The sequence below is a fragment of the Artemia franciscana genome, chromosome 9, assembly GCF_032884065.1.
Source record: "Artemia franciscana chromosome 9, ASM3288406v1, whole genome shotgun sequence".
NCBI classification, from domain to species: domain Eukaryota; kingdom Metazoa; phylum Arthropoda; class Branchiopoda; order Anostraca; family Artemiidae; genus Artemia; species Artemia franciscana.
The window spans coordinates 19718269-19744340 of record NC_088871.1 but is presented as its reverse complement, the minus strand read 5'-3'; the positions used below and the strand labels follow the sequence as shown (position 1 = coordinate 19744340).

General features: G+C 35.4%; 1 protein-coding gene across 1 annotated transcript in view; it reads left to right on the top strand.

The window, feature by feature from the left end:
• LOC136031115 (fibrillin-2-like) overlaps positions 1-26072 on the top strand; it is a 227011-nt gene that overhangs the window by 196921 nt on the left and 4018 nt on the right. The window contains exons 48-52 of the mRNA XM_065710426.1: positions 3865-4059; positions 5831-5935; positions 7623-7940; positions 16374-16457; positions 22525-22656. Of these exons, the coding sequence (XP_065566498.1) occupies positions 3865-4059; positions 5831-5935; positions 7623-7940; positions 16374-16457; positions 22525-22656 (834 nt within the window). The remainder of the gene's footprint in view (positions 1-3864; positions 4060-5830; positions 5936-7622; positions 7941-16373; positions 16458-22524; positions 22657-26072) is intronic.

The window sequence follows — 26072 nt, the reverse complement described above, 5'->3', positions numbered from 1 at the left end:
GGACACTTGAGAATGAAGTTCAAAAAAGCCATTTTTTCTGATCCGCTTGAAACATGTCTACAGAACGAAAAAAGCAGTAAAGAAGTGAGAAATGAGGATAATACAAGCCAGTGGAAAACATATACGACAATGCAAATGTTTCGGTCAATATCTCCGCTTGACCGTCCTCAGTGCACGATAATAAAATAAAAAATTACTGGTAAAATCCTAAGATAATATAAAAAATTAAACCTTAAAACAAAAACTAAAATATGAAAACCCTCTCAAAGTAACGATGAAAGGGTAACTGAATAAAAATACAATACTGAATGGCAATTCAATTTTTCAATTTATGCAGAGCATTTTCAAAAGCCAGTTGCTTCCAAGGTAGTTTGCAAATATTTGCATTGTCGTATACGTTTTTCACTGGCTTGTATTATCCTCGTTTCTCTCTTCTTTACTGCTTTTTTCGTTTTGTCATGATTATCCAGTGTGGTCTCAGAAATTATTTTTTAAACCTATGTAAGAAATTTGTTTGGTTAAGTCGAACCCAATTCACAGATTAGGAAATAAAAACATTTGTTTGTCTGAAAATTTGGTCCATTAAGGGTATAAAACTGTTTTTATTTAAAGACTAAAACGTCCATGGACTAACTGGACAAGAAAGAACAAGTCTAAGGCGAAACCTAGTGTACAAGAAAGGTCGTGCCTTCCAAAAGTGGGGCGCATAAAAGCGCCAGATTTTTTTTTTTTTTACTTATATTTGCAAAACCGCTGATAGATTTTTTCGTATCGGGTTTAAATTCACATAAAGACAGGGTGAATAGAAACTTATGGAAACGCAGAATTTTCACAAAATTGGGATGATTCATGATCTTGCAGAAGAGGAAGGGCGTAGATCCGGCATTTTTATTGGGGGGGGGGGGCAAGATGTGTCCATATCAAGATAGTCAAAGTACATGGGCTATATGATAATTTTTCTACAAATTACTGGGGAGGCCTCGCCCCCCCCCCCTAACGACGACCCTGAAAATAGGCACAATGTGTTCTGTGTCTAATAGTCTATTATTCAATCTAATTCATGGCGTTACTGGTCAAATATGACTCTTTCTTTAGATATGCTTGAGACTAACTTTATATGTGAAAACTGTAAAATTCTCCATTGGTGTAAAAATACGATATGTCCAAGCTGCGGTATTTGAATTTATCTTGACTCCCTTCTTCATTCTCCTTTTGGCGTCATGATGATTTTTCATCTGCCGATGATGAGAGGTCACTGCGACTTGCTAATACCGTTTCATTCTAGGCATAAATGTTAGTATACGTCAAGAAATTGAGCACACTTTTTACAGCAGTCCTTCAGAGTTAGCTTTCAGAGTTAGTAGGCTTGAGAGCAGCAACATTTTGATGTCGGGCTGGTGGTTTGTGTTGTTGAAGATATTCCTAATATCTACTATTTCTTGTTGGATGAATTAACGTCCAATAATTTAGTGGCCCAGGGACTCCTATCCCTAAGTCTAAAATTTTCAAAAAAGCGATGCAGTATTGACTTGAGAGTTTTATTTAAAACAAGCAAACATCAATAAAGGTAACAAATGGTAACTAATTTTGGCTGTGTCAATTCATGACATCTTAAAATGGGTCTTAAACGTGTTTCGTCACTAATAGGCTTGATGGTTACAGGGCGAGTAAACAGAACCAGCTAAGCTCCTATGAACTGCCTTAAACTTATAACGAATTCAGACAGAGACGAGGAATCTCAGTGAAGACAAAGACCGTTAAAGATGATTTTTTATATTGATTCATGATGGCCGAAACAAACTCAGATGTGTTTGTCTCCGACTGGCTGCAACTTACTGGGCATATACAGCGGGCAAAAACAAATAGAAATGTAGAATTTTTTTGAAATAATTGGATTATTTGAGTGATTCGTGACACCCCAAAATGGTCTATGCATTGTTTTCCTCCAGCCGACGTGGAATTTCAGCGTAAGCAGACTGGACCAAGGAGACCTTACTGAAAGACAACAAATTTTTGAAGAGATATTCGGTCCTTTTAATTCGTACTGCAGAAAAATCTTTTTTTTTGATCTGCTTATAAATTCTAGACATGTAGATAGTACAAAGGGCAATGAATTTGGACAATAAATTAGGACAATTAGGAAAATAAATCAAGGAAACAAATTTGCCTGTATTGATTCATAATGTCCAATTTTTTGATAACATCAAAAATACAGATCATTTTTTTAATAACTAACCATGACATTCATTTATTTAACAAATAAACAGTTACCACAAAGTAAAACTTGTAAAGATTGTTTCAATAAAATGGAGGATTAAAATACAAGTGTACTCAAGAATTTCTACAGGATAAGGATCGTGATGGTTTTTACAATAGAAACCCATAGATTATGCATTTTTTCAGTACATATGGATAAAAATACCCACCTACCCCAAATTTTATGGAAAAATTATGGTACAATATTGTTGTCTAGCCATAAATAAAATTGTGTCAACTAAAAAACGAGCAGAAATAATTGTTTACAAAAAATTCAAAGAAAAGTAATTGCTTCTTATCTCCAAAGAAAAGTAAAGCGCAACGTTAAAACTTAAAGCGCAAAATTAAAGCTTAAAGCGCAACAGTCAAATAGTTTAAATTAAAGTGAATATAAACATCTTTGAATAAAATTCAAAATAAACAAGAATTAAAAGAATAATCAAATATAAAGATGAAAAAACCGCTACAGATAAATAGCAGAATTCTCTAACGAGTAGAAATACCAGAAATAAGAGTAGAAATACCTCCTCACTAAACTTCCTCTGGGTCAGAGTGTCATTTATTCTTCATTGAAAACATTCGGTATTTTGAGTAGTGGGTTTTCTACTTGTCATAACATCAACAACATTAAAACGGTAAAACAATATCGTTAGGCTAGTCAAGATTTGTGAATAAGAGTAAAAGCAAGGCTCAAATTATAAATCAAGATCACAGGTCATTCCAGGCGGGATGTGATCTTTGACGAGGCTTTATATGACAGCTGTATATTATAACAACTTTTTGTAACAGCTTTATATTTATGACACTAAAAAATAACTCAGTCTCCGGTATAATTTCATTTTTTTTTTTTTTTTTTTTTTTTTTTTTTTTTTTTTTTTTTTAGTGTCGAAGCTAGTTCATGATTTTTTTTTCCTGATTGACATTCTTGATTTTTTTTTTTTTTTTTTTTTGCTTTAATATTATCTTGATTAAAATAGCAAAGAGCAAATGAAATAAAAAACTGAAAAAAACAAAATGTCTAGGTTATATCACGGTTAAGATAGTTATTCAAAACTACTATCTCTACAGATAATACTGCTATCCTTAGGAGGAAAAGACTACTACTATTACTACTAATAACTCACCACAGCACCAAACCGCCTGAGGCCATCACAGCTATGCACGCTCCTCTCCCATCCCAATATTTTCAAGGCCTCCATCTTTACGCCCTCCCAGGAAGTTCCCGTTTCCTTTAAGTCTTTATTTATGACATCCTCCCACCCTAGACGCGGACAACCTAGAGGAGGAAAAGAAAGCTTAAAAAAATGCTGGGGATTTGCTACTAACAAAGATTAAAATTGAAAAGTACATACAATTCTAGGATTTGGCTAGGTAACGCTGGATGGCGTTAATTTTATCTTTTTAAACATCAATTTCAACTTTCAATCTTATTAGTTACCTTTGCTCTTTGTCTGGGGTTTTCAAGTTTATTTTATACTTTCTACCGTCTCCGTAGTCATTCTCCGTAACGAGTTTCCTTCTGCTCAAATAAAATCTTTCTTTCATTCATGGGTTATATTTTCAGTCAAGCGCTAGTTTTGGATAATCCTAGGCATTTTGAAATTTTAGAATGCAATTGGTGGATATAGCTGCGGCTGTCCAGAAGGCTACAGCAAGCACACTTACTATAATAGGTGTGTTGATGAGGATGAATGCTCCAATGCTCCATGCGGCACAGCACAGTGTCAGAACACTCTAGGCAGCTACAAGTGCAACTGCCCACATGGTTATCAGTTTGATGGGCATCTTCTTGTCTGCATTCAGGTAATATTTTGCCTTGCAATTTGAAGGAAATTTTATTGGCTGCCATAGAAAAGGCTAGTAATAGGGGTATGGCTTGTGAATGGTGCCACATAGCAATTTTGACAAGAAATGGTCTGTTATTAATGCGTTCAGTTGAAGGTTTTGTGGTGTTAATACAAACGGTAATATTAGAAAGTTCTCCCAATCAGCATAACTTGAAATATTATCTGAATCCGTAAATTTAGACATATTTTTTGGTATGTTATGGTTTGGTGCATGCCTGAAATCTTGTTTCTTTTTTTCGGTAGTTTGTTGCCTATAGAGAAATAACCTCGAAAACATGCTTTGAGGATATCATAATGAATAAACGTATTATAATATTGATGCAATAAATTTTGAAAATACAATAAAATGAATAGTAAATAGTATCATATATAAACTGATATTGAAATCTGGATATTACGATTAACTGTGAAGTAATTAGTAAGGTTTTAGTCTCGTTTGAGTCAAAAAGGCCATTGGCGAAATATTCTGAACTTGAATTTCATGTTCAAAATACGTTTCCTTGGAGAAAGTACAAATAAGTTTCATTTAAACAGTTATAAGACTGATCTAGTTTGAATATGAAATAAATATTATAATGTAAGCCAACAAAATAACTCAAATCACGATGACATGTATTTAGTTATAATTTTAAAAAGATATAATAAGAATTATTTATGTAACAATTCGCTGCATCAACAAGCCCCCCGAAGCCAATACAGTTGCCCACGCTCCTTCACCCCAATCAATTCAAAGCTTCGCTCTTTACCTCTGGTCAAAACATTCCATTAAAAAAAAAGAAAAAAAAAGATTTCTTCTCACCCCATTCTGGGTAACCTGCTTTTCGCTTGGGCTCAGAAGAATGACCAAAAAGAACAAACTTGTACTGTCATCTGTCGCCATTTATTCGTAAAACGTGTCTTAGCCACCACTACCTTTCGTTTATTAGAAAGGCCTAGAAAATGGGGTAGAACCATATTTTGAGTGGAGCTTATTGTTTTACATGCGATCTATGAAACGAGCACCTGAGTCTATCCGTAGACAATTACTCTTGATAACATTTAACAAATCTTCCTCTGCCCTCCGAACGACACTAATTCCCAAGTTTCAGAATCATACTTAACCAATGTCATCACCATAGCCTCCACCATTCTAGTCTTGGTTCGCAGACTTATCTTCCTATCCTTTATGAGTGATCTAAAGACTGATTAACTAAGGATTGTGAGCAACCTAAACTATATTTATCTTCGTATTGTTTTGTATCTCCTGTATTGTTGATTGAGTTAATTATTACGATGATGTGTTAGTTTGATTTAGATTTGTAATAAAGAATAAGATAATCGAGTGGTGGGATGCAATTTTTGAATTGAATAAGTTTGAAGGTCACACTTGGCCAGGATTAACAAAAAAAAAGAGAGGAAAATTTCAGCTGTTTCTACATTTTTTTTGTATGTTTGTTTTTTTGCAGTATTGTGCTTTTTCATCTATCAATTTTCTTTTTTTTTACTTCTTTTTGAAGACTGTTCTTTCATTATTATTAGCACTGAAGGTGGCTTGACAAATACTTTTTCCAAAATAACTGCTTTTCATTTTACGTGATTCTCTTTCATATGCTGAAAATTATTCTCGTTTGAATTTTATATTACTTTTCACGAATTTTATTCTTAGTCTATTTATTTATAAATGAGTAATAAGTGAATATATGAGGAGATGATAAGACTAACATATCATGATATTGCTTTTCACTTAGGTTTCACTTGGATGTAGTGGAAATCCATGCGCATTTGGATGTCAGCCATCTTTTGGTGGAGGATTTACCTGTGGATGTCCACCAGGTTATCAAAGAATTGGCCAGGTATTTGCCTTTTAGCTAGATACGTAATTGAAATACTTAATTTAAAAACTGTGATAAAAGACCAGAATTCGTATTTTGGGTTAAATAATAAAAAATGACAAATTCTTTAATAAAGAGTGATTATAGTAATCTGACAAAATCGTAGCAAAAAAGATAGAGAATTGTAATAAAAAAAAAGTCGGTAAATTTAGATAACATAATAAAATCCCAAAAAGAACTTCTTCCTTTGATTGATACTACAGCAAACACCTGCTTGAATATGAAAGCGTATGCATTTGATCCCCTCCCCCATAGATTATAAAACATGCTTTTCTTGATATTTTAATTGAAAAATGACTTTTTTTTATTTTCATCGAAAAATCAGGGGAAAAAAGTTTGCGCTCTCCTAGATTTTGAAGAAATACTTTTTTGCCCCCCCCCTCCCTAAATTCCCGTGAATTGACGCCATTGGAAGCAATATCCATAGAGTAACTATACTATAGCAATGTCCAATATTGTAACAGGATCTCCATAACATAATATATTATTGAAAAACAGAACAAATAGAAACACGGAAGGGACAATATACTGTCAAATAATGCGCATCAAAGAGTGGTATTAAATAATTTTTTTTTGCAAAAAAGGATACACGTTTCGTATAATATCTAATATCGTATCAATAAGACTGTGACCACAGTCCATTTCCTGTGAGACTTAAAAGAGAAAGTTAATGTCCAAAGGAGATGGTTTCTGTACTGTGGTTTCAAAATGCATTTCTTGCGAAATTGGGGCTCATATCGGATCTTTCAATTCTAACTCCATTGAGTTTAGACATCCCAAGGAGGTATGAATGAGGCACTCAGTTGCTAATTATCGTTAATTTTTCCTATAGGTGCGAGAACAACATCGTCAAAGATTTTTATTGGATTATCACCGTTGCTTCCACTGTAAAATACCAACACAATGCTAAAATAAACGCAGATTATTTTGGGGCAATGGCAACAATTGAGGAGGGGGAAAGATTTTCATTTAAAAAAAACGAAAAAGAACCTCCCCCTAGATTTTGAAAAAATTCATTTTGCCCTCACCCTAATACTTTGGTGAATTAGTGCAACTGTGTGGGAAAACCAAGACCTTTTGGTTTTATTAGAAATGATTATTAATATGTAGAAAGGTAAGATGTGTTGCTGAAAATATAAGGGAGGAGGTAAAAATCCAGTTTCAAAGCTAGTAATGTCCCAGGTCTGGTTCCAAAAACCAGCTGAGTGGGGGCCAAGATTGTCGCAAAAGTTAGTTTGAGATCAAATTAAAGAAGGGGAAGATGTCTGAACACTGTCAAGGTGTCAAAATTTTGAATTTAATCTTCTTTAGACTGCAGGCTTCTGGAGCTCTAAGGAGGAGGAGACTCTCAAAAAGAGCAGAACTCATAAATTGCAGTAGAAATGACTTTGCTGCTTTCAGTTCCATCAGTCTATATAATCTCAAACATTGTAATAGCCTGATCTACTAAAATTACTCTTTAGGGAAAGAAAAAATACTTTAAATTCGCCTATTCTTCTGCAAATATCTTTAGTAACAATAAAATCCTCAATTTACATATATTCAACATTTTATCTGACTTGGCCCTGAGATATTTTGTATGGAAAGAATATATCATATTATAGTTCAGTGTAACTGTTTTGTTCTCTACAATGGTTTCCTTTTCTAGGGTCATTGTGTCTCCACAATCGCACCACCTAACCAGTTTATCGGTGGTTATTCCTATGGCAGCTCTTCCTATGGTGGAAGCAACAGCTACGGAGGATCAAGTCAAGGCTTTGGTGCTCCATCAAGTCTTAATAGCTTGAACAACGTGTACGGATCTTCAAATGGTGCATATGGTGCAAACAGCTTTCAGACAAAGAGTGGTAGCTATCAGTATGGATATGGAGGAAGTCAGTATGGTGTAGATCAAGATCTTCAACTGGATCCATATAACCAAAATCCAGAAAAAGTTATTTCTACTGAAGGATGCTTTTCATGCAAGGTTAGCACCGTCACCTTTCTGGAGTCAGTAATTCTTATAATAATTCTGTTTTAAGTTGAATTATTTTTATGTCTAACCCATACTATGTGGCTTAGTCATTTCCGCATCTCCCACCGTTAAAGACGTTGATTTTAAGGATAGGAGATCCCAGAGCCTGGGGCAGGCCCTTCAAAGGCCCTTATTTTTCCAAATGTATTCGATCAAAGTTTTGAGATAGCTATTTCGTTTAAAATAGTTTAAAGATCAAATAACAAAAATCCAGGGTTAGCACAACCTCCTAGAGCCCGGGGGCAAGTGTTATAAGTTATGCCCTAGGGGTGTGTAAGATGCTATGTAAGGGGTGGTCGTATAAACTTCAGAGGTAAATCATCTCATTGGAAATTGTAAGTTCTAGTTACCTTTTGATATCATTTGTTGCAAACCATCTGTTCAAGATCTAATTTCACTGTAATTTTATTTTCTTTTTCAAGGCTCTAATTTCATTTTCATTTCCATTTTGTGCTGTTTTGAGTCTACTGCTCTCTAGGGACTCCCCCAGGTGATGCCAGGGGAAAGTTCTACAGATATGTAGGGTATCTCCATAGGAGATGCGGACCAAGGGGGGACCTTGTCCCTGGTAGTCCATAATAGAAACTGGAGCACCCTCATCCGGGGCCATAAATAGAGGTGGAGGAGGAAGAAAGCCCCTCAAATCTACACTTAACAGGGCCCACTGGCATTTCTATGCGGCCCATAAGTGACAAACCTTCTCCTAGTAATAGGTTGAACTGTATGGTGACGCAGAACACCATCGTGGGAGTATCGTCTATAAGAGGACAATCGTGGCAGGGCGCAAGACCCAGATAAATGGTCAACGACCTGTACAAAGGGCTGCCTCGGCCCTTTTGGGGTACCTGCAAGACTGGGGACCTTGCAGTCAACTCTATTCCCGCTTGAGGAGTGGCACCCCATGAGGAAATTATGGCCTAGTAAACGAAAGAGCTTTCGCACGGGATTCTAATTAATGGGTAATTTTTCTGGGATTGGTCTGTTTTGACGGGCTTTTTGGTCTGAATAACCTCTTCATAGTTTACTATGGTTTGCCTCCCCGTAGTAGCGTAATATTTGTAGGCATGAATATATAAGTGTCGGAGGTAATGGGCTTGGGACTGTCTGTGCAGGATTTCGACTTGTTGATAGAAGAGCATCGCCAAGTGCTGAGAACCATGCTGTGACCAAGATGGGTCCAGGATCGCACAAAGCCTCCATTCATACAGGAGGTCCCAGGGACTTCTTGCTGTCCGGTTCAAAGCCGGCTTAAGTGCTTTGGTGTAAACTTGAAAAGGTATGTTGATCTTCGTCCTGCACTAGTAAGCGAGATCATTGCTCTTCCTGAGGCAAAATAATTTCAATGATTTAAAGAACATGAAAATTGGAACTTGGAATGTTACGATGTTAAAATGACTATCGTATTGAAATTTTGGCTGACGAATTCAGACGATTCGAACTGGACTTGGAATGTTTCAAAAACTCATATCCCCTCCAGTTTCAAAAACTCATATCCCAAGGGTAGGAAGCATGAAATTAGGAGATACAGAATTTGTTTACTCAGGCAGGCAGGACGGGATACATGGACAGGGAGTCGGGCTCATGATGAATAAGGAAGCTGCTAAGTCTTGTTTAGGCTGGGAAGGTATTACTAATAGAACACTAATTTCTCATTTTATGACTAAAAGTTCAGAGTATCAGTTATAGTAGTATATGCCCCTGTTGAACCGACTGACGGAAATAATAGTGACTCAGATGGATTTTACTTGGAGTTTTGGAAATGAAGTTAGTAGCTGGTTTTGAATTTAATCAGTTGTTAAGCAGGGTTGTATTCTATCCCCCTTTATGCGGATCATTTTGATGGAGCACAGGAAAGGCAATGGGAGACCAGGGAATCAAACGGGGAGGAGAAACTCTCCTGGATTTAGATTATGCTTATGATTAAAGCATCCTAGATAAAAGTATGGGCATAATGAATGAACTTTTAGAGGTTTTGCGATTTCAGGGTGCCAGAATAGGCTTTAAATTTTATGTTAAAGGTGAGGAATGAAAAGGCTAGGAATAAGTGAAGATGAAAAGGTGACGTTGGGTAACGAAAAAGCTGATGTGGTGGGTAGCTTTACTTACCTTGGTAGTATTATTATTAAAGACGATGGGAGCAGTGAAGATGTCAAAAGTAGAACAGACAACACTCAGGGTGTTTTTTTCACAGTTAAAAAAAGTTTGGAAGAATAGGAAGATAAGTCTGCAAACCAAGATTAGAATATTGGAAGGTACAGTGATGACAGTGGTCAAATATTGCTCTGAAACATGGGCTCTTCGAAAAACGGATGAAAATTTACTTGATGTTTTCCAGAGAAATTGCCTACAAATTGTTCTGGGTACCCGACTGACTGACCGTAATTCAAACAGTAGGCTGCACGAAAAATGTGGTTTGATCCTGCTTTCTAGGGCTATAATGAAAGAAAGGTTGAGATGGCTAGGGCACATTCTGTGGACGAAGGAAGACAGATTGCCGAAGATTTTCATTTTTTCGCCAAACGTTTAGGGCTAAACGGTAAGCAGGTTGTCCTCATCTGGGGTGAGAGGATGTCATAAAGAAAGATTTAAAAGAAATGAGAACTTCCTGGGAGGACGTAAAGAGGTAGGCTTTGCATACAGTGGGATGGAGGAGAAGCGTGCGTAGCTGTGTTGGACTCAGACAGCTTGGTGCTGCGGTGAGTTGTTTGTAGTAGTAGTAGTATATGTATGGTTTATCCAATCGTGTTGTTTTTGTGACTGATGGTTTATATAGCTAATCCAAAAAATTTTTTATTATTCAGTTTCGAATGTTTGTTTACATTAACAAAGCTGAGGTAAGTCTTGGGCTACCTTGTATTAAGCGTCTGACAACATTGAACAAAGCCCTTAGTCTCAAATGTGGAAATTTTAAAGGGTAAAGTGGGATAAATATCTTTTTCCCATAAAGTGTATACCCATGTACAACCTAATAAAATCAAGTTAATTGAATTTCCTGCTCCAAAGTATAGAATACACATATCTGGTCTAAATTCCTACGCAGGAAATCAATTACCAAATCAATCACAGAAAAATCAATTACCGAATTTCTTCGTAATTTTTATTACTATATAACACTATAAAGTGTTACTATAAAGTGGTAGAATGGTATTACTATAAAGTGGAAAATAAACTTATTATCCTCATGTTTTCACTATAACCTTAGGGAATATTACTATGTCTGTATTGTAATTTAAAGGACAATGTGAAAATTTACTTCATAATATTGGATATGTGGAAGCTGATCGTTTAATTGAATATATGGTACTTGTGTTTTATTCGCCGTCATTCAAGTCTCCCCTGTGTAAAACTCGAGAACAAACTTGTTTCTTCGTTACTTTCTTCGTTAATTTTGAAACAAATTTTTAGCTATGTATTTTTTTATTAGGAGGGGGATGACACGGGCGTAGCCTTAGAATTTTTATGGGGGGGGCAAGAGGGGTCCATCTTCGGATAGTCAATGACCATGTGCTATCCTTCTTTAGAAAGTAGTGGTGGTTCTTCAATTCGCTTATACTCACAGTAAATAGTAAGTATTATTATAAAAATTATTACAGTAAGTAAGTAACTTAATGCCAACTACGACCTCTAGTTCATTTTAATAAGGATAACATTTTAAAATCTGCAAAATGATTGTACCCCTAAAATTTCTGCGCCCGGGGAAAGGCCCCTTCAACCCCTCTCCTCTAAAACCACCTCCAGGGAAAGGGGTGTTAAAAAACTTGTGAAAAACACAAGCATAAACGTGTTCTAAAGACGTCTGAAAATTCTGCCGAAAGGGACCTTTACAAATATGAGCCAAAGCTGAGGTTGGACCATTAACTGGATGGTGTTTCTTGAGTAATTGGGTCAAAGTTTAGCTGCTTTCACTGTTAAGATTGTCTTCACTTTTGGTTCTTGTGTTACTACAAGAAGACGTAGATGGGAATCAAATCCCTTTTCAATATCTTTTCCTTCTTGTCCTACTTTCCGTTGCTTTAGAAAGTTAGTTCTGAGCTAAAGGAAGTGGGTAAGGAGCTCTACCCTTTATTGATTCCTTTAGCCTGTTAGAACCAATTAAAATTGACAGAAAATATAATTTTAATAACATTATAAAACACATTAAAGTTGAAAGCTGATCAAAGCTAGTTTTTACGGAACGGACTATGGAACCGAAAGTCTGTCATCGCTCAACCAAAAGACGCCCTTATTCTGAATTAATAATCTACTGAGTGCGTAGTAGTACAGCTGTCTCTATCCTGGGACGACATGAGAACTCGTTTCACCGAAGGGGAGTGGGGTGTACCAAGCAGTTAAAAAGTAAAGATAGCCCGTTCCTTCACTAAGTGTTCACTAGGACATTTTACTTCAAGCAATAACGTAGAAAAGTTACTATTTAGCGAAGACGATGCTTGTTAAATCCAAAAATATTACAGAAAACATAAATGAACAATGGTCACGCATCACACAAACATTAATTAAATAGTGGACTCAGCTTCTACTAAAGCTATCAGTAATGAGTTGATGGAGACGACAGTAGCGCACTATAAACACTTTAGGTGGGTGATGGTTAGTTTAATAGTCTCGGATTCTTTGCCAGCTTTACCGTTAATAATGAAGTGCATATCCCCCATCCTCTTCCTTCAACTTGTGCGGCGTCATAGGAGACATTATGTCTCAGTTGAACTGCGCAGCCCCATGCATCGGGTCATTCAGTTGCAATATGATTTGAAAATAACTTTGTAGCAAATCAAAAAGTAGACCCTTTAAATTACCATGGTTGAAACCTTTTACAAGAAAATTGCACGGTGCACGAATTCATTGAAGAACGATGCTGATTGAACAGAAGAAACTCTTTTTTTGCATGGACAGTAGTGGTATTTCTTCTTATTTTTCTTCGTTGCTGTTGAGGCACTGGAACATCATAGAGAGCTGTTTAAGAACTCACAAAAGATAAATCTTGTGTCTTATGGTTTTTTATGGCTAGACTCGATAAGGCCGTCAAAGAATGCTACATGGTGCACTAAAAACACAATTTGGGTGACATTTTTGGAATGGAAAGGCCGGGTCCGGAACATGGAAATCGTAGAGAGTTGGTTAAGGGCTCATTTATAAGCTAATTTTTATATTTAATTGCTCTGTGTAAATTTGACTTTACAAGACAATCACAAAGTGACACACGGTACCCAAATAGTGCTCTGGGTTTCTTTCTTTCTTTTTTTTTTTAATAGAAAATAACAAATAGGGTGTTGTCCAGTGAAAAAACTCGGTTTGTAATAAGATAATATTTTGTTTTCCAGTGTAAAAAAATGATCTAGAGTTATCATGACCAAGGCCGTATTCATGAGGGGGGGGGGGTAAATAGGAGACATTATGTCTCCAAGAGGGGGGGGGGTAAATGAAAAAAATTCTCCTCACCCTGCGGAAATTATCTTTTGTTGAGAATCCCCCTAGAAAGTTTCCTTACGTTTGAAATAGTGACAGTATTTTTAATTTGAAGTTACAAAAATAAAATGTATGAATTATTATCTTATTCATTGAGCATTGCGTAAGAATATCCAGAGAATCTGATTTACTCTTGGCAACATTGTGGTAGAAACCTTACATTAATTAACACTTACCAGGGATGTCAATCGGATGGGAAAAATTGACGCCTAGAGTTTGAAAATTACCCTCCACTTTGTATCGTTGTTAAAAAACAAAACAAGAAAAATAACTAAATCTAGGAAAATTGCCCAATTCTTTTTGTGCCAATCAGGGTATGGGAGGTATACGTTTCTAGAAGGTGGAGGGGGCCCTGAATATTTTTTTTCTAAAATTCCCTTCACCAAGCGAAGCTCGGTCTCTGGGTGCTGCATATTAAAACTGATAACATTAGATAAACTTGTGAGCATAAACTTTTAATTTATTAGAACAATATACATTTATTGTTAGGATTCACTTTATATTACTTACAGCAGACATTTCGTACATCATGCTGATCCAGGGATAAATTTTATACAGTTAGCACTGGTGTTGCCTGAAATGCGACTAATAAGAGTAATAATCCTCCGAACATATATGTCAATTATTATTTTGGAGCTGGTTAAAAGAAATATTTCTACAAGCGACAATAGCGAGACGTGCGGATGGTATTGTACATAGAGGCAGTTCTAAATTTGTGGGTTAGTATGTAAACACAAAATGCAAGGAATAGGACGTTATTAGCGATCACTATTCGTTTTTGTTACAACTAAGAGAATATGAAGCTATATTGAAATTTTGATTTAGATATTGGAAGTAAAGATATAAAATAATTAAATTATTCCTGGGGCCGATAGCCCCCCCCCCCAACTAACTTTTATGACTACAACTGATTTGACCTATCGAAAAACACTACGAATATTATTATAAAAAGTGCTAAGGCTTATTTTCTTTTTCGATGATTTCTTTTCATGTTTTTAAATGAAAAGAATTTTCTTTTCAAATTTCTGTCTTGTTTGCAGATGTAGATGATGTATTCATATCCATTTTTGGAAGATTTAAAACAAGAAAATCCTATACTTAACTAATAGATTTTAGGAAATAAGAGAACCTTATCCATTATGGGAAACAATTTGACCTTAGCAAATGTGGTGAAACAGGAAGTATAGTACATTTTTGCAATTTTGCCATTAAATAGGCTCACCTATCTACTAGATGATAAGGTTGCGAAGGTGGTATATTTGTATAAATACTAATGTTTGACATATTAGGAAGTCTAATAGACCCCTGTTGATTGTGTTTTTTGTATTAAAAATGAGAATAGATTAATTTAAAAAAATAATATGATCAAAGTAAGGAACGAAGTTGAAACTAAAAATGGGCAAAAGTTTGAAGCTGCTTAATAATTATATAAAATAATAATAATAATTATTATTATAATAATAATAATATTATATAATAATTATTATATTATAATTATAATAATAATTATATAAATGTCTATTATATAAAAAACACTCGAAAAGTGAAATTTGGTGACAATGAAATATGACGAAAGTAGAATGCTTTATTAGCAAAATTGAGAAGGTCATTTGTGAATTATTAAATTAGGAGCTTCGGCGTTGGTTGACCGTGTAAAGGACAAATAATCGTTCATTATTAACGCGGTTCTTGATCCAGTTCATTTTAGTTTAATATTAGCGCGATTTTTTAGGACACCGGTTAGTTTGCCTTCACTAGTGATAGAATATAGTTTCTCACCATGGATATTCAAATTAATATGAAGTGTGCGTGTTTTTTGTGCAACAAAAAACTGTGGGAAAATTGGAGGAATTGGTCATATAGTGGAAACAGATTGATCCTTGTTTACAAAAAGGAAAAAAAAAGCTGGTAGAATCTTACAGCAATGGTGGGTGTTTGGTGGAGTGTGCCGGAAAACAGGTGAAAGATATTTAGTGGAGATCCCCGACCGAGGAGCAGAAACTTTATTAACAAATTAAGCTTAACATAGAGCCAGCATCAAGAATCATTTCTGATTGTTGGAAGGGTTACAACATGACTGAGCTGGAAGAAGCAAGTTTCACTTATTTCGAAGTGAACCAAAAAAAAAACAATTTGGCCTGCCCATAAATCGACGCCTCTACCCAAAAAAGGGAGAGAATGTGGGGTTCCCCAAAGTGGAGGAAAAAATGGCACCGAGTACAGACCGCCATCATTTACATTCATACGGAGGTACATCCCGACATCATTTACATTCCTACTTAGTTGAGTACATTTGGCGGACGGCAGTAAAGGCAGAAGGCCAATTTCATTTTAACGCGATTCTTGAGAAAATTTCTTTGTTCTTGAAGCGTATTTCCAAGTTGCAGTTTTCGCAATTTTGCTAATAAAGCATTCTATTTTTATCATATTTTTTTTTCATGAGCATCAACCAAACTTCACTTCTCGATTATGTTTTATATAATAGTCATGTGCCTAATTTTTTTCTTCAAAGTATTAGGGGGCAACTGCTCCCATTTTCCCCTGCCCTCCCCCCCAGCGAAACCACTGGGGGAGGGTAAAGTATGGCAGGTCTGCATGGAAAAAGTGATGGGTATGATTATCCTAAATATTATGAATTAATGATTATTTTTTTACTTCAAATTGTCCAAATACTTTACCAACACCGTTCCCCCTCCTAATGTGGAAATATTTAGCCCAAATTATATATTTCAAATCTACTCGGTCACCTTTCTTTATCTTGTATCACGCTAAGCTGATAGAAACTAACGAAGAAACTGGTTCGTTCTCGAGTTTTACACAGCATGAACTTGAGTGAGCGGCGTGTAATACACAAGTACCGAATATATATTTTACTTGTAACTCTTTTTCACTTCGCTTCATTTGTTTTTTTGTTTCGATTTTAAGGTGAATGGTATAAGTGGAAGAAGACATAAGCGAGATGCAAATGACACAAAGATGATAGCTGACGAAAAGACTGAAGGTCATAAGGTAAACTTGAAACTTCTATTGATTATTAGTCATCTTTCAGAATTTACCGTTATTTTTAAATTTATTTTTGGATATTATACATGATAAAAAATAAACATTTATTTTGTTTCTCACCTATTACAGAAAGAAAAGATTTCCTTTTTGTTTAAAAAGTATGTTCGAAAGGATTCTTTGATGCTTGTTCTCGATTGTCTTAAGGCCGTAATTAAGTGAACTGATGGAACTCGAAAATCCCATGTTAAATTGAAAATGTATATTTAAAAATTACTCAAGTATTCATTGGCGGAAAATGCCGCTTTTAATATCAGGCCATAGCTTCTTGAAGATGCTACAAAATGTTTGAAAGGATTTTGCTCTATTTCCTCTAATTGCTTAGAAATCTTAGAAAATGTCTAGGTCTTTTTCACAAGTGTACTCGATAAAGGTAATTGCCTTTAGAACAAAATCGGTACTATCATGAGCAGAAGACAATAAACTGTAAGATAATTGGAACTATTTTTTGATGTATTTTCCTGTTTTCTAACAGTCCCATAGAATATTTTCCGCTGCCTGAAATTTTTACAAGTCGGTTGCCAGAAAGAATCGTTTCAGATCGCCGATAATACCCCCTAGAGACCAAAATGACAAGCTTGTATAATCAGCTGCTTGTTAATAGAGTGTGAAATTTTCATAAATTATTTCAATGCAATGAAGAAACCTAGAAATGAGAAATAGTCAGGAGCCTTCAGTAAAGTTGTGCACACAAAGCCGAAATCATGGGAAAATTAAATCAAAGCGAGGTATACATCTTAAAAGTGTTACCACACATAGAGAGCGCCTTTGTAAAAAGTATTTGGAGCTTGGTAGATGTAAATATCCAAAATACCTAATAATGCGGTACACTGAAGAACTAGACAAGTCAAGAGATTTAGGTCAAGCGACAAACCTTGAGGCGGAGCAGAACCCCGTAGCTTCTTCCCCGTTGCCCTACCGGATCGTGACTGGTGGTGGAAACTTGGATTGCGACGAATTGAAGGACGACGGATTTTTGCTCATGTATTTTTCGTGCGCGATCTAGAGGCTAAAGTTTGGAAGCACAGGTGAGGAGGAAACAACCCGTAAAAATCATAGAACCTTAACGAAATTTACACCACCAGATTCAGCGTATCTTTGAATCCTACTGTAGTTTCAAGCTCCTATCTACAATTAAACAAAAAAAACACGTTTTTTTAAGTGAAAGTAAGGAGCGACATTAAAACTTAAAACGATCAGAAATTACTCCGAATATGAAAGGGGCTTTTTCTCTTCAACGCCCAGCTCTTTACGCTAAAGTTTTTTACTGTTTTAAAATGTAGAGTTAAGAGAAAGAGTCAAACTTTAGCGTAAAGAGCGGGGCGTTGAGGAGGATAAGCCCCTTTCAAATACGGAGTAATTTCAGTTCTTTTTAAGTTTTAATGTCGCTCCTTACTTTCATTTAAAAAACTTGTTTTTTTTGGTTTAATTTCTGGACGTCTTTGAATTAATGCATGGTTTGATCTTGGCTCTCCACATTTAAATAATTAAAACGAAATTTGCATATTAATTTTTTTTGGGGGGGGGGGGGCTAAATGGCTTTTTCACAGTTTTAATCGGAAGATTTTGAGAAAAAAGGAGCGAGGGAGGAGGCCTAGTTGCCCTCCTATTTTTTGATTACTTAAAAAGGCAACTATAACTTATAATTTTTACGAACGTTTTCGTAAGTAAAAAATATACATGACTTACGAATTAAATTACGTAGCGAACTTCAATATTCGTATGTTTTTATTGCGTATATGAGGGGGCTCACCCCTCGTCGATATCTCGCTCTTGATATTAAAGCTTAAATTTTGTCCCACCTCCTTAAGAATGACCCCTGAATCACAAAGGCCGTAGAATAAATAGTTGAAATTACTAAAAATGGTTTAGCGTAAAGAGCGAGGTATTACGAGGAGGTAGACCCCTCATATACGTAATAATTTCTGTTCGTTTTAAGTTTTAATGCTGCTTCTCACTTTCAGTAGAAAAAAACTTTTCATGTTTATTTTTTCATTGTTTTTTTTTAAATAATGCTAGAAAATCCTGCGCCCCCTTCATTGAAAGTCTCTTCCCCATGAGAAGTTCCTCCTTGGAAAAATTCTCCCCGGTAACCCTCCCACTCAAATATCCCCCCAAACCAAAAAAATCCCCCTGAAAACGTCTGTACACTTCTTAGTAACCAATACTTTATGCACACACAGGTCAAAGATTGTAACTTGCCGCCCCTCCCATGGGGACTGCGGGGGAGTAAGTCGTCCCCAAAAACATAGTTATTGGGTTTTTCGACTATTGTGAACAAAATGGCTATCTCAGAATTTTGATCCGGCGACTTTGGGGAAAAATGAGCGTGGGAGGGGGCCTAGGTGCCCTCCAATTTTTTGGTCACTTAAAAAGGGCACTAGAACTTATCATTTCCGTTAAAATGAGCCCTTTCGCGACATTATAGGACCACTGAGTCGATACGATCACCCCTGGAAAAAAAAACAACAAATAAACACACATCAGTGATTTGTCTTCTGGCAAAAAATGCGAAATTCCACATTTTTATAGATTGGGGCTTGAAACTTCTACAACAAGGTTCTCTGATACGCTGAATCTGATGGTGTGATTTTCGTTAAGATCGTATGACTTTTAGGGGGTGTTTCCCCCTATTTTCTAAAATGAGGCAAATTTTTTCAGGCTCGTAACTTTTGATGGGTAAGACTAATCTTGATGAAACTTATATATTTACAGTCAGCATTAAAATGCCATTCTTTTGATATAACTATTGGTATCAAAATTCCATTTTTTTTAGAATTTTGGTTACTATTGAGCCTGGTCACTCCTTACTACAGCTCCTATCTACAGAAATGTGGAATTTTGTATTTTTTGCCATAAGGCAGATCACGGATGCGTGTTTATTTGTTTTTTTTTGTTGTTGTTATTTTTTTCCAGGGGTAATCGTATCGACCCAGTGGTCCTAGAATATTGCGAGAGGGAGAGTTCATTCTAACGGAAATGAAAGGTTCTAGTGCCCTTTTTAAGTGACCAAAAAAAATTGGAGGGCACCTAGGCCCCCATCGCACGCTAATTATTTTCCCAAAGTCATCGGATCAAAATTCTGAGATAGCCATTTTATTCAGCGTAGTCGAAAATCCTTACAACTATGCCTTTTGGGATGACCTACTCCCCCACAGTCCCCGTGGGAGGGACTACAAGTTACTAACACTGACCAGTGCTTACATATAGTAATGGTTATTGGGAAGTGTACAGACGTTTTTGGGGCGTTTTCATTTGGTTGGGGGCAGGGGTTGAGAAGAGGGGGATATGTTGGGGGAACTTTTCATGGAGGAATTTGTCATGGGGGAAGAAAATTTCCATGAAGGGAGCGCAGGATTTTCTAGCATTATTTAAAAAAACAATGAAAAAATAAATATGACAAAGTTTTTCAACTGAAAGGAACAGAATATTCCTGTTATTATTTTCCTGTAAATATTAATTCCTGTAAATATTCCATAATAATTTCTGTTAAAAGGAACAGAAATTATTACGCATATGAGGGGCTCACCTCCTCCTAATACCCCGCTCTTTACGCTAAAGTATTTTTAGAAATTTCAACTATTTATTCTACGGCTTTTGTTATTCAGGGGTCATTCTTAAGAAATTGGGACACAATTTAAGCTTTAGCGTGAAGAGTGAGGTACTGACGAGGGGGTGAACCCCCTCATATATGTAATAAAAATATGAGAATACAGAAGTTTCTTTACGTAAGCTAATTTGTAAGTTGCGTATATCTTTAACTAATAAAATTTATTTTTACTAATAATTTTACTAATAAAAACATTCATAAAAAATTAAAAGTTTTAGTTGCCTTTTTAAGTAACCAAAAAATTGGAGGGCAAGTAGACCTCCATCCCCGCTTCTTTTTTTCCTCAAAATCATTCGATCAAAACTATGAGAAAACCGTTTAGCCAAAAAAACAAATAAATAGGCAAATTTCGTTTTAATTACTCATCTGCGGAGAGCATAAATCAAAACATGCATTGATTCAAAAACGTTCAGAAATTAAATTAAATAAAAAAAAGTGTTTTTTAACTTAAAGTAAGGAGTGACATTAAAACATAAACGAACAGAAATTACTTCAAAAATGAAAGGGGCTGCTTCCTCATCAACGTCCCGCTCTTCACGCTAAAGTCCGACTCTTTCTCTTCACTTTATTTTTAAAACAGTAAAAAACTTTAGCGTAAAGAGCGGGGCGTTCACGGGGAAGCAGTCCCTTTCATATACGAAGTAATTTCTGTTCGTTTAAAGTTTTAATGTCACTCTCCTTACTTTCATACTTACTTACTTTAATGTCACTTACTCCTTACTTTCAGTTAATTTTTTTTTCAATTTAATTCGTAAGAAAACTTTGGTTTTCTGAGAATCCTCGAAGAAAGCTTTCAACTAAGTTTGGTGTTTAGTTTCGAATTAATCAACTGAGGTATTTTAATTAGCCTATCCCACCGGAAAAAAAGGGGAAAAAACTATAAATTTTAAAATGCACTCTATGCATGCCGTCACAGTTTCATATACATGGGCATTTTGTATTTGAGAATGATAGTGCTCTTTTGCTCATTTTCTCTTCTCCCTTGGTCGGTAACCAAGCTTTGCAAGACCCAGCCAAATATATTACTATCTCTCCAAAGGAAGCTGTCTATCAAAACCTCTCACAAGACTTGATAATTGGTACTATTTGAAGCTTTGACAATCGACGGTCTCTAGAGAATTAAAAGACAGAAGACTAACCTAACTTCAATTTTGAAGGTCGATGTTTTCAAGTTCACTTAATCACGGCCTTGTGGGAATTCTATTTCAGCCATTCATTTATTCTAAATTTGTTTACAATTGTAATTCGTTTTGAGCCCTATGAGTTCGAAAATTTCATCTTTAAAATTTATACTATATTTAAAATACACACTTGAATGAAGGTGTACCCTTACATGATTTTCTGGCCTCTAAGAAAAAAAAAAAATCAAAACTAGTACAATATAGTCACTAATGAATTTAAATTTCGATAAAAAAAAGAACCTGTACGAAAAAACGACGTGCTTTAAGGATTCAAGCTTTTAAATGCAGCAGAAAGTTGGTTGGGCTGACATTAAGTCTGGACGACCTTCCACGTCAACATATTAACGTGAAGATACCTTGTTAATTTATTTTGTTATGTAATTATTTGGAATGGTTTTTTGATGTTTGGTGAGTTATTGGCGACTGATCGTGGCATAACAAGAGAATGGGAAATTCTGGCAGCTCTCTCCTCCCAGCCCCCCAAAAAACTTGAACAAAACTAATCCCTTCAAATTTGTTTCTTCTCAGTTTAGATTTAAGAGAACTTTCTTTTTTCTATTTTTTCTTCTGCTATTGCAATAATACACATTGAAATCTAAATCTGAAGACTGGCGTGCGGAATGGCCTTTCAAAATATTCAACATTTTAATTAGCCAAAAAAAAACCAAAGGCTTTTCATCTGGCAGAGAAAAAATGCTTTGATTTAAAAAACATACTGTGTTTCCTGGGGGTATAAACCTTACCTTGTCAACGTAAAACATAAAAAAAAACGATAAATTATATTAGAAATTTTCGCTTAATTATTATCTTTGTCAAGAGACCCATTATTGTAAAGAGACCCAGTGGTCCTTTCACAGGGTCCTAGGATTGACATCAAAACTGAAATCGCAATCACTTATAAAATCTTAAATATTTGGAAAAAATGGATAACGAAAAAAATTATCATTTTTAAATGTTTAAATGTTTAAATAAAAAGTATTATCAATTAAAATAAAACAAAGAAAAAAATTAATTTCGATCAAAAACAACAAACAGTTTCACTAATGATGGTTATTGGTAATATTTTCAATGCAATCGAGCCTTAACGGGGTTTTGGTGAGTTTTTTTTTATTTTGGGGGAGGGATTTTAGTAACAAATTTTGGCGTTCTTAAAATTCTCCTGTCTTACTTTACTCGGTTTCATCGTTATTATTATTATTACTATTATTAAGGCTCTTCTTTTTAGGTTGTCAAGAGAAGTGCCCAGTTCGAAGAATTGGAGCTACCCAATCATGAAATGAATATGACGCTGGGTTTGGCTCAAACTAAACATAAAATGAGAATATTGAGGATGCTGCCGGCTATTCGGGACTTACAAGTAAGTAACTAAATAAACACCTACAAGATAAGACAGCAAAACTTTGAAGTTCCGGGGACAGTGAAATCTGATTAAAGAATGTGTATTCCAAATCAAACCAAACACCTACTCCTATTAACGAGTCTTATGTACTGGGGATTCTCATGGCTGGTCATTTTGAATTTATATCTTCGGCTCATTTATCCGAATCACAATATCCACTACCAGTTGTTAATGTTTTTTTCAAAAATACGAATATATTCCAATTAACTTATTAATTTGACAAAGTAATTGCGTTAACTCGGGATAATGGAGCACACAGAAAATATTCGAACTAGAAAGAGGGGGGGGGGGGATGAATTCTTCAAACAATTATGAGAAAGAATGAAAGTTGAGAAAATTTTCTTTTTTTTCTGGTTGAAAAGTGTTGCCTTCTAAGTATTATAAACAATTTACATCATGCATTACTTTAATCCTCTGTTTCGAGGGGGGGTTGATCCTCTGTTCTTGTTCCATAGCCTTTAAGGAAAGGGGAAATGTTTAAATTAGCTTGCATGATCTGAGATGAAATGTCAGAAGAAGTACTTGACAAAATGAAGAAAAGCTACTAGTTGCTCTTAAAATTTAGTAATAATTACATAGTGCTTCAACGCATAACAACTACCTTTCGGAAAGTGCGCATCTGACACTTATTTAAAGTGACGAAAATTCTTCTAGTTTTATCCTTTAGTCGCGTTTTTAGAAGGTCATTTACTGTATAGTGGGTAGGGAAGATCACCCATGATTGGGATAAAACCATTTGAATATCTCCAGCTCAGAGACAACCGGATATAAGTTTATAAAAAAATACCGTAATAAATTATATAGTTTAGGAACACATAGTGATTCTTGTCAATTTATTTTTGCACAAATTCTTGAGCAGAAAAATGTCCGTGCAAAAAGCTACGGAGTCTCATTTTGTCTCTTATAAAATTGATAATAGGCACGCCCATTACTTTGGGCTCGACCATTTGTCATCTCATTGAATGACTTCCCACTTACATCTGGTTACTAATTTTTTACTTCTTGCTTCTTTTTTCTAATTTTTTATTTATTTTTTACTTCTAACTTACTTCTGTTTACAAATACTTTTCCTTTTTTCTTCTAGTACCTTGTTACTGGTTTCTTTTTCTCTTATTGACTTTTATTCTTTTTAATATCTCTTAATACTTATAGCCTACTCACTTATATTCACTTACTCTTAATTGGTTGTTCAGGGAATGAGCCACCAGTTGTCTTTTTTTCTTTATATATATACATATATATCCCGTGTCTCTATTTATAGCCAAATTTCCATTTATATGTTGTTGTTTTTTTTATCTCAATTGTCTCTTTAAAAGATTGTGGTAGGCCATTTACGGTAGATATTAAAGTTGCCTCTTCAAAAAGAACTAAAATTGAGTAAAACTAAAAAAAGTAATGGTCACGTAATCATGTAAAATCCGCGTTAGATTATTTTAAAGATATTCTATTCTGCAATGGCTACCCAATAAATCTCATTGAAAATATAATAAATAGACGATTAAAAAAGCTAAAACAGGAAAATAGGGAGCCCGTCCCCCTTGATTCAGTTACACTGGCAATTGAGAAAAAACTTTCACTACATTACCATACGTCTCGAAACTCAGCGACAAACTTGGAAAAATATTAAAAAACATAATCTCTCTGTTTCTTTCAAAACATTTTTTCAACTCGAGAAAGGATAAAACGGACCTTATACTAGGTAGTTATGTCTACAGAGTCCCGTGTTCATGTGGAAAATTTTACATTGGCAGGATCCATCAAAAACTATGGGAACGATTGCATGAACACAAAATTTCAATGGATAAGTCCCTGAGATTGGAAAATAAAAATGACAACTTTGATTCAGCTCTGGCCCAGCATATACGAAAATCCTGACCATTTAGTTCTTTTTGAAGTGGCAACTTTAACATCTACCGTAAATGGCCTACCACAATCTTTTAAAGAGGCAATTGAGATAAAAAAAAAACATGTAAATAGAAATTTGGCTATAAATAGAGACACGGGAGATATTTCCTTAAGCCCAATATATAACAATTTAATATTAAAAGACTCTAGGAACATTTTCGCCCAGTCTAATTTAAGACAACCTGTCCGCATATGAAACCAAAATTGTAGACAGGCGAAATCTGTTGCAAGGCAAAGGATACTTATTCAATCTAATTGGTGACTTCTCTTTCATTGATTTAAAGTTGGTTTTTGTTGTTTGTTTCAGTGTCTTTTTTCTTCTCGTACAGTTCACTTAAGAAGGTTAGATTTTGGTATTGTGTCTTCTTTGTTTCTTTTTTTTTCATCTTTCTGATTTTTTTTTTAGCACTGAGGACGACTTGGCGGCGGTCCTTGTCGAAATATCTGCTTGTTTTTCATATTTTGCTGATAAGATCCTCGTTTTTTTCACCTATTTCATTTTTCTCTTTTCATTTATTATTGCATTTCTTTGTTTTCATACGAAGGAATGAGGGATTTTTAAGTTACAAATGGGTGATTGGATCTTATTGAAATTTGATATATAGAAGGACCTCGTGTTTCAGAGCTCTTATTTTAAGTCCTGACTGTATCCAGTGACATTGGGGGGGGGGACCGGAAATCTTAAAAGAAATTTAGAGTGGATAGATCGGGATGAAACTTGTTGGGAAGAATCAGCACAAGTCCTAGACACGCGATTGGCATAACCGGACCAGGTCCACTCTCTTTGGGGGAATATGGGGGGGGGGTGGATTTACAATGCTTTGGTGAGTTCGGTGTTTCTGGACATGCTAGGACGATGAAAATTGGTAGGCGTGTCATAGACCTGCATAATTTGACTTGATAATAGTATTTTCTCCGATTTGATCATCTGGAGGGGGGCTGGAGGGTGGGTAAATCGTGCAAATTGAGGTATGTTCATCTTATGAATGGCTGATCGGATCCTAATGAACCTTTAAATATAGAAACATTTCGTGTTTCAGATACTCCGGTTTCAATTTGGATTGGATCCGGGGACATTGGGGCTGGAGGGGGGAAACCGAAATCTCGGAAAATGCTTAGAGTGGATAGATCGGGATGAAACTTGATGGGAAGAATAAGCACAAGATGTAGATACGTGATTGGCATAACCTAACTGGATCCGATCTCTTTGGAGGGATTGGGGGGATTTCTAGTGCTTTGGCGAGTTTGAGAATAAGCACAAGTTCTAGATTCGTGATTGACAGAGCTGGATCCAATCTCTCATCAGAAGTGCAATATGAGCTCTTGGCTCTTGTTAAAATGGGCTTATACACGAGAATCGTGTATCAGTAGATAAATTAGACACCGTTAAAAGGCAAAAAAGATATCACGCTGTCTTTTTTTGTAGTTGCAAGCCTTTTTACGTACATTTTTGGATACGCAGGATTTAA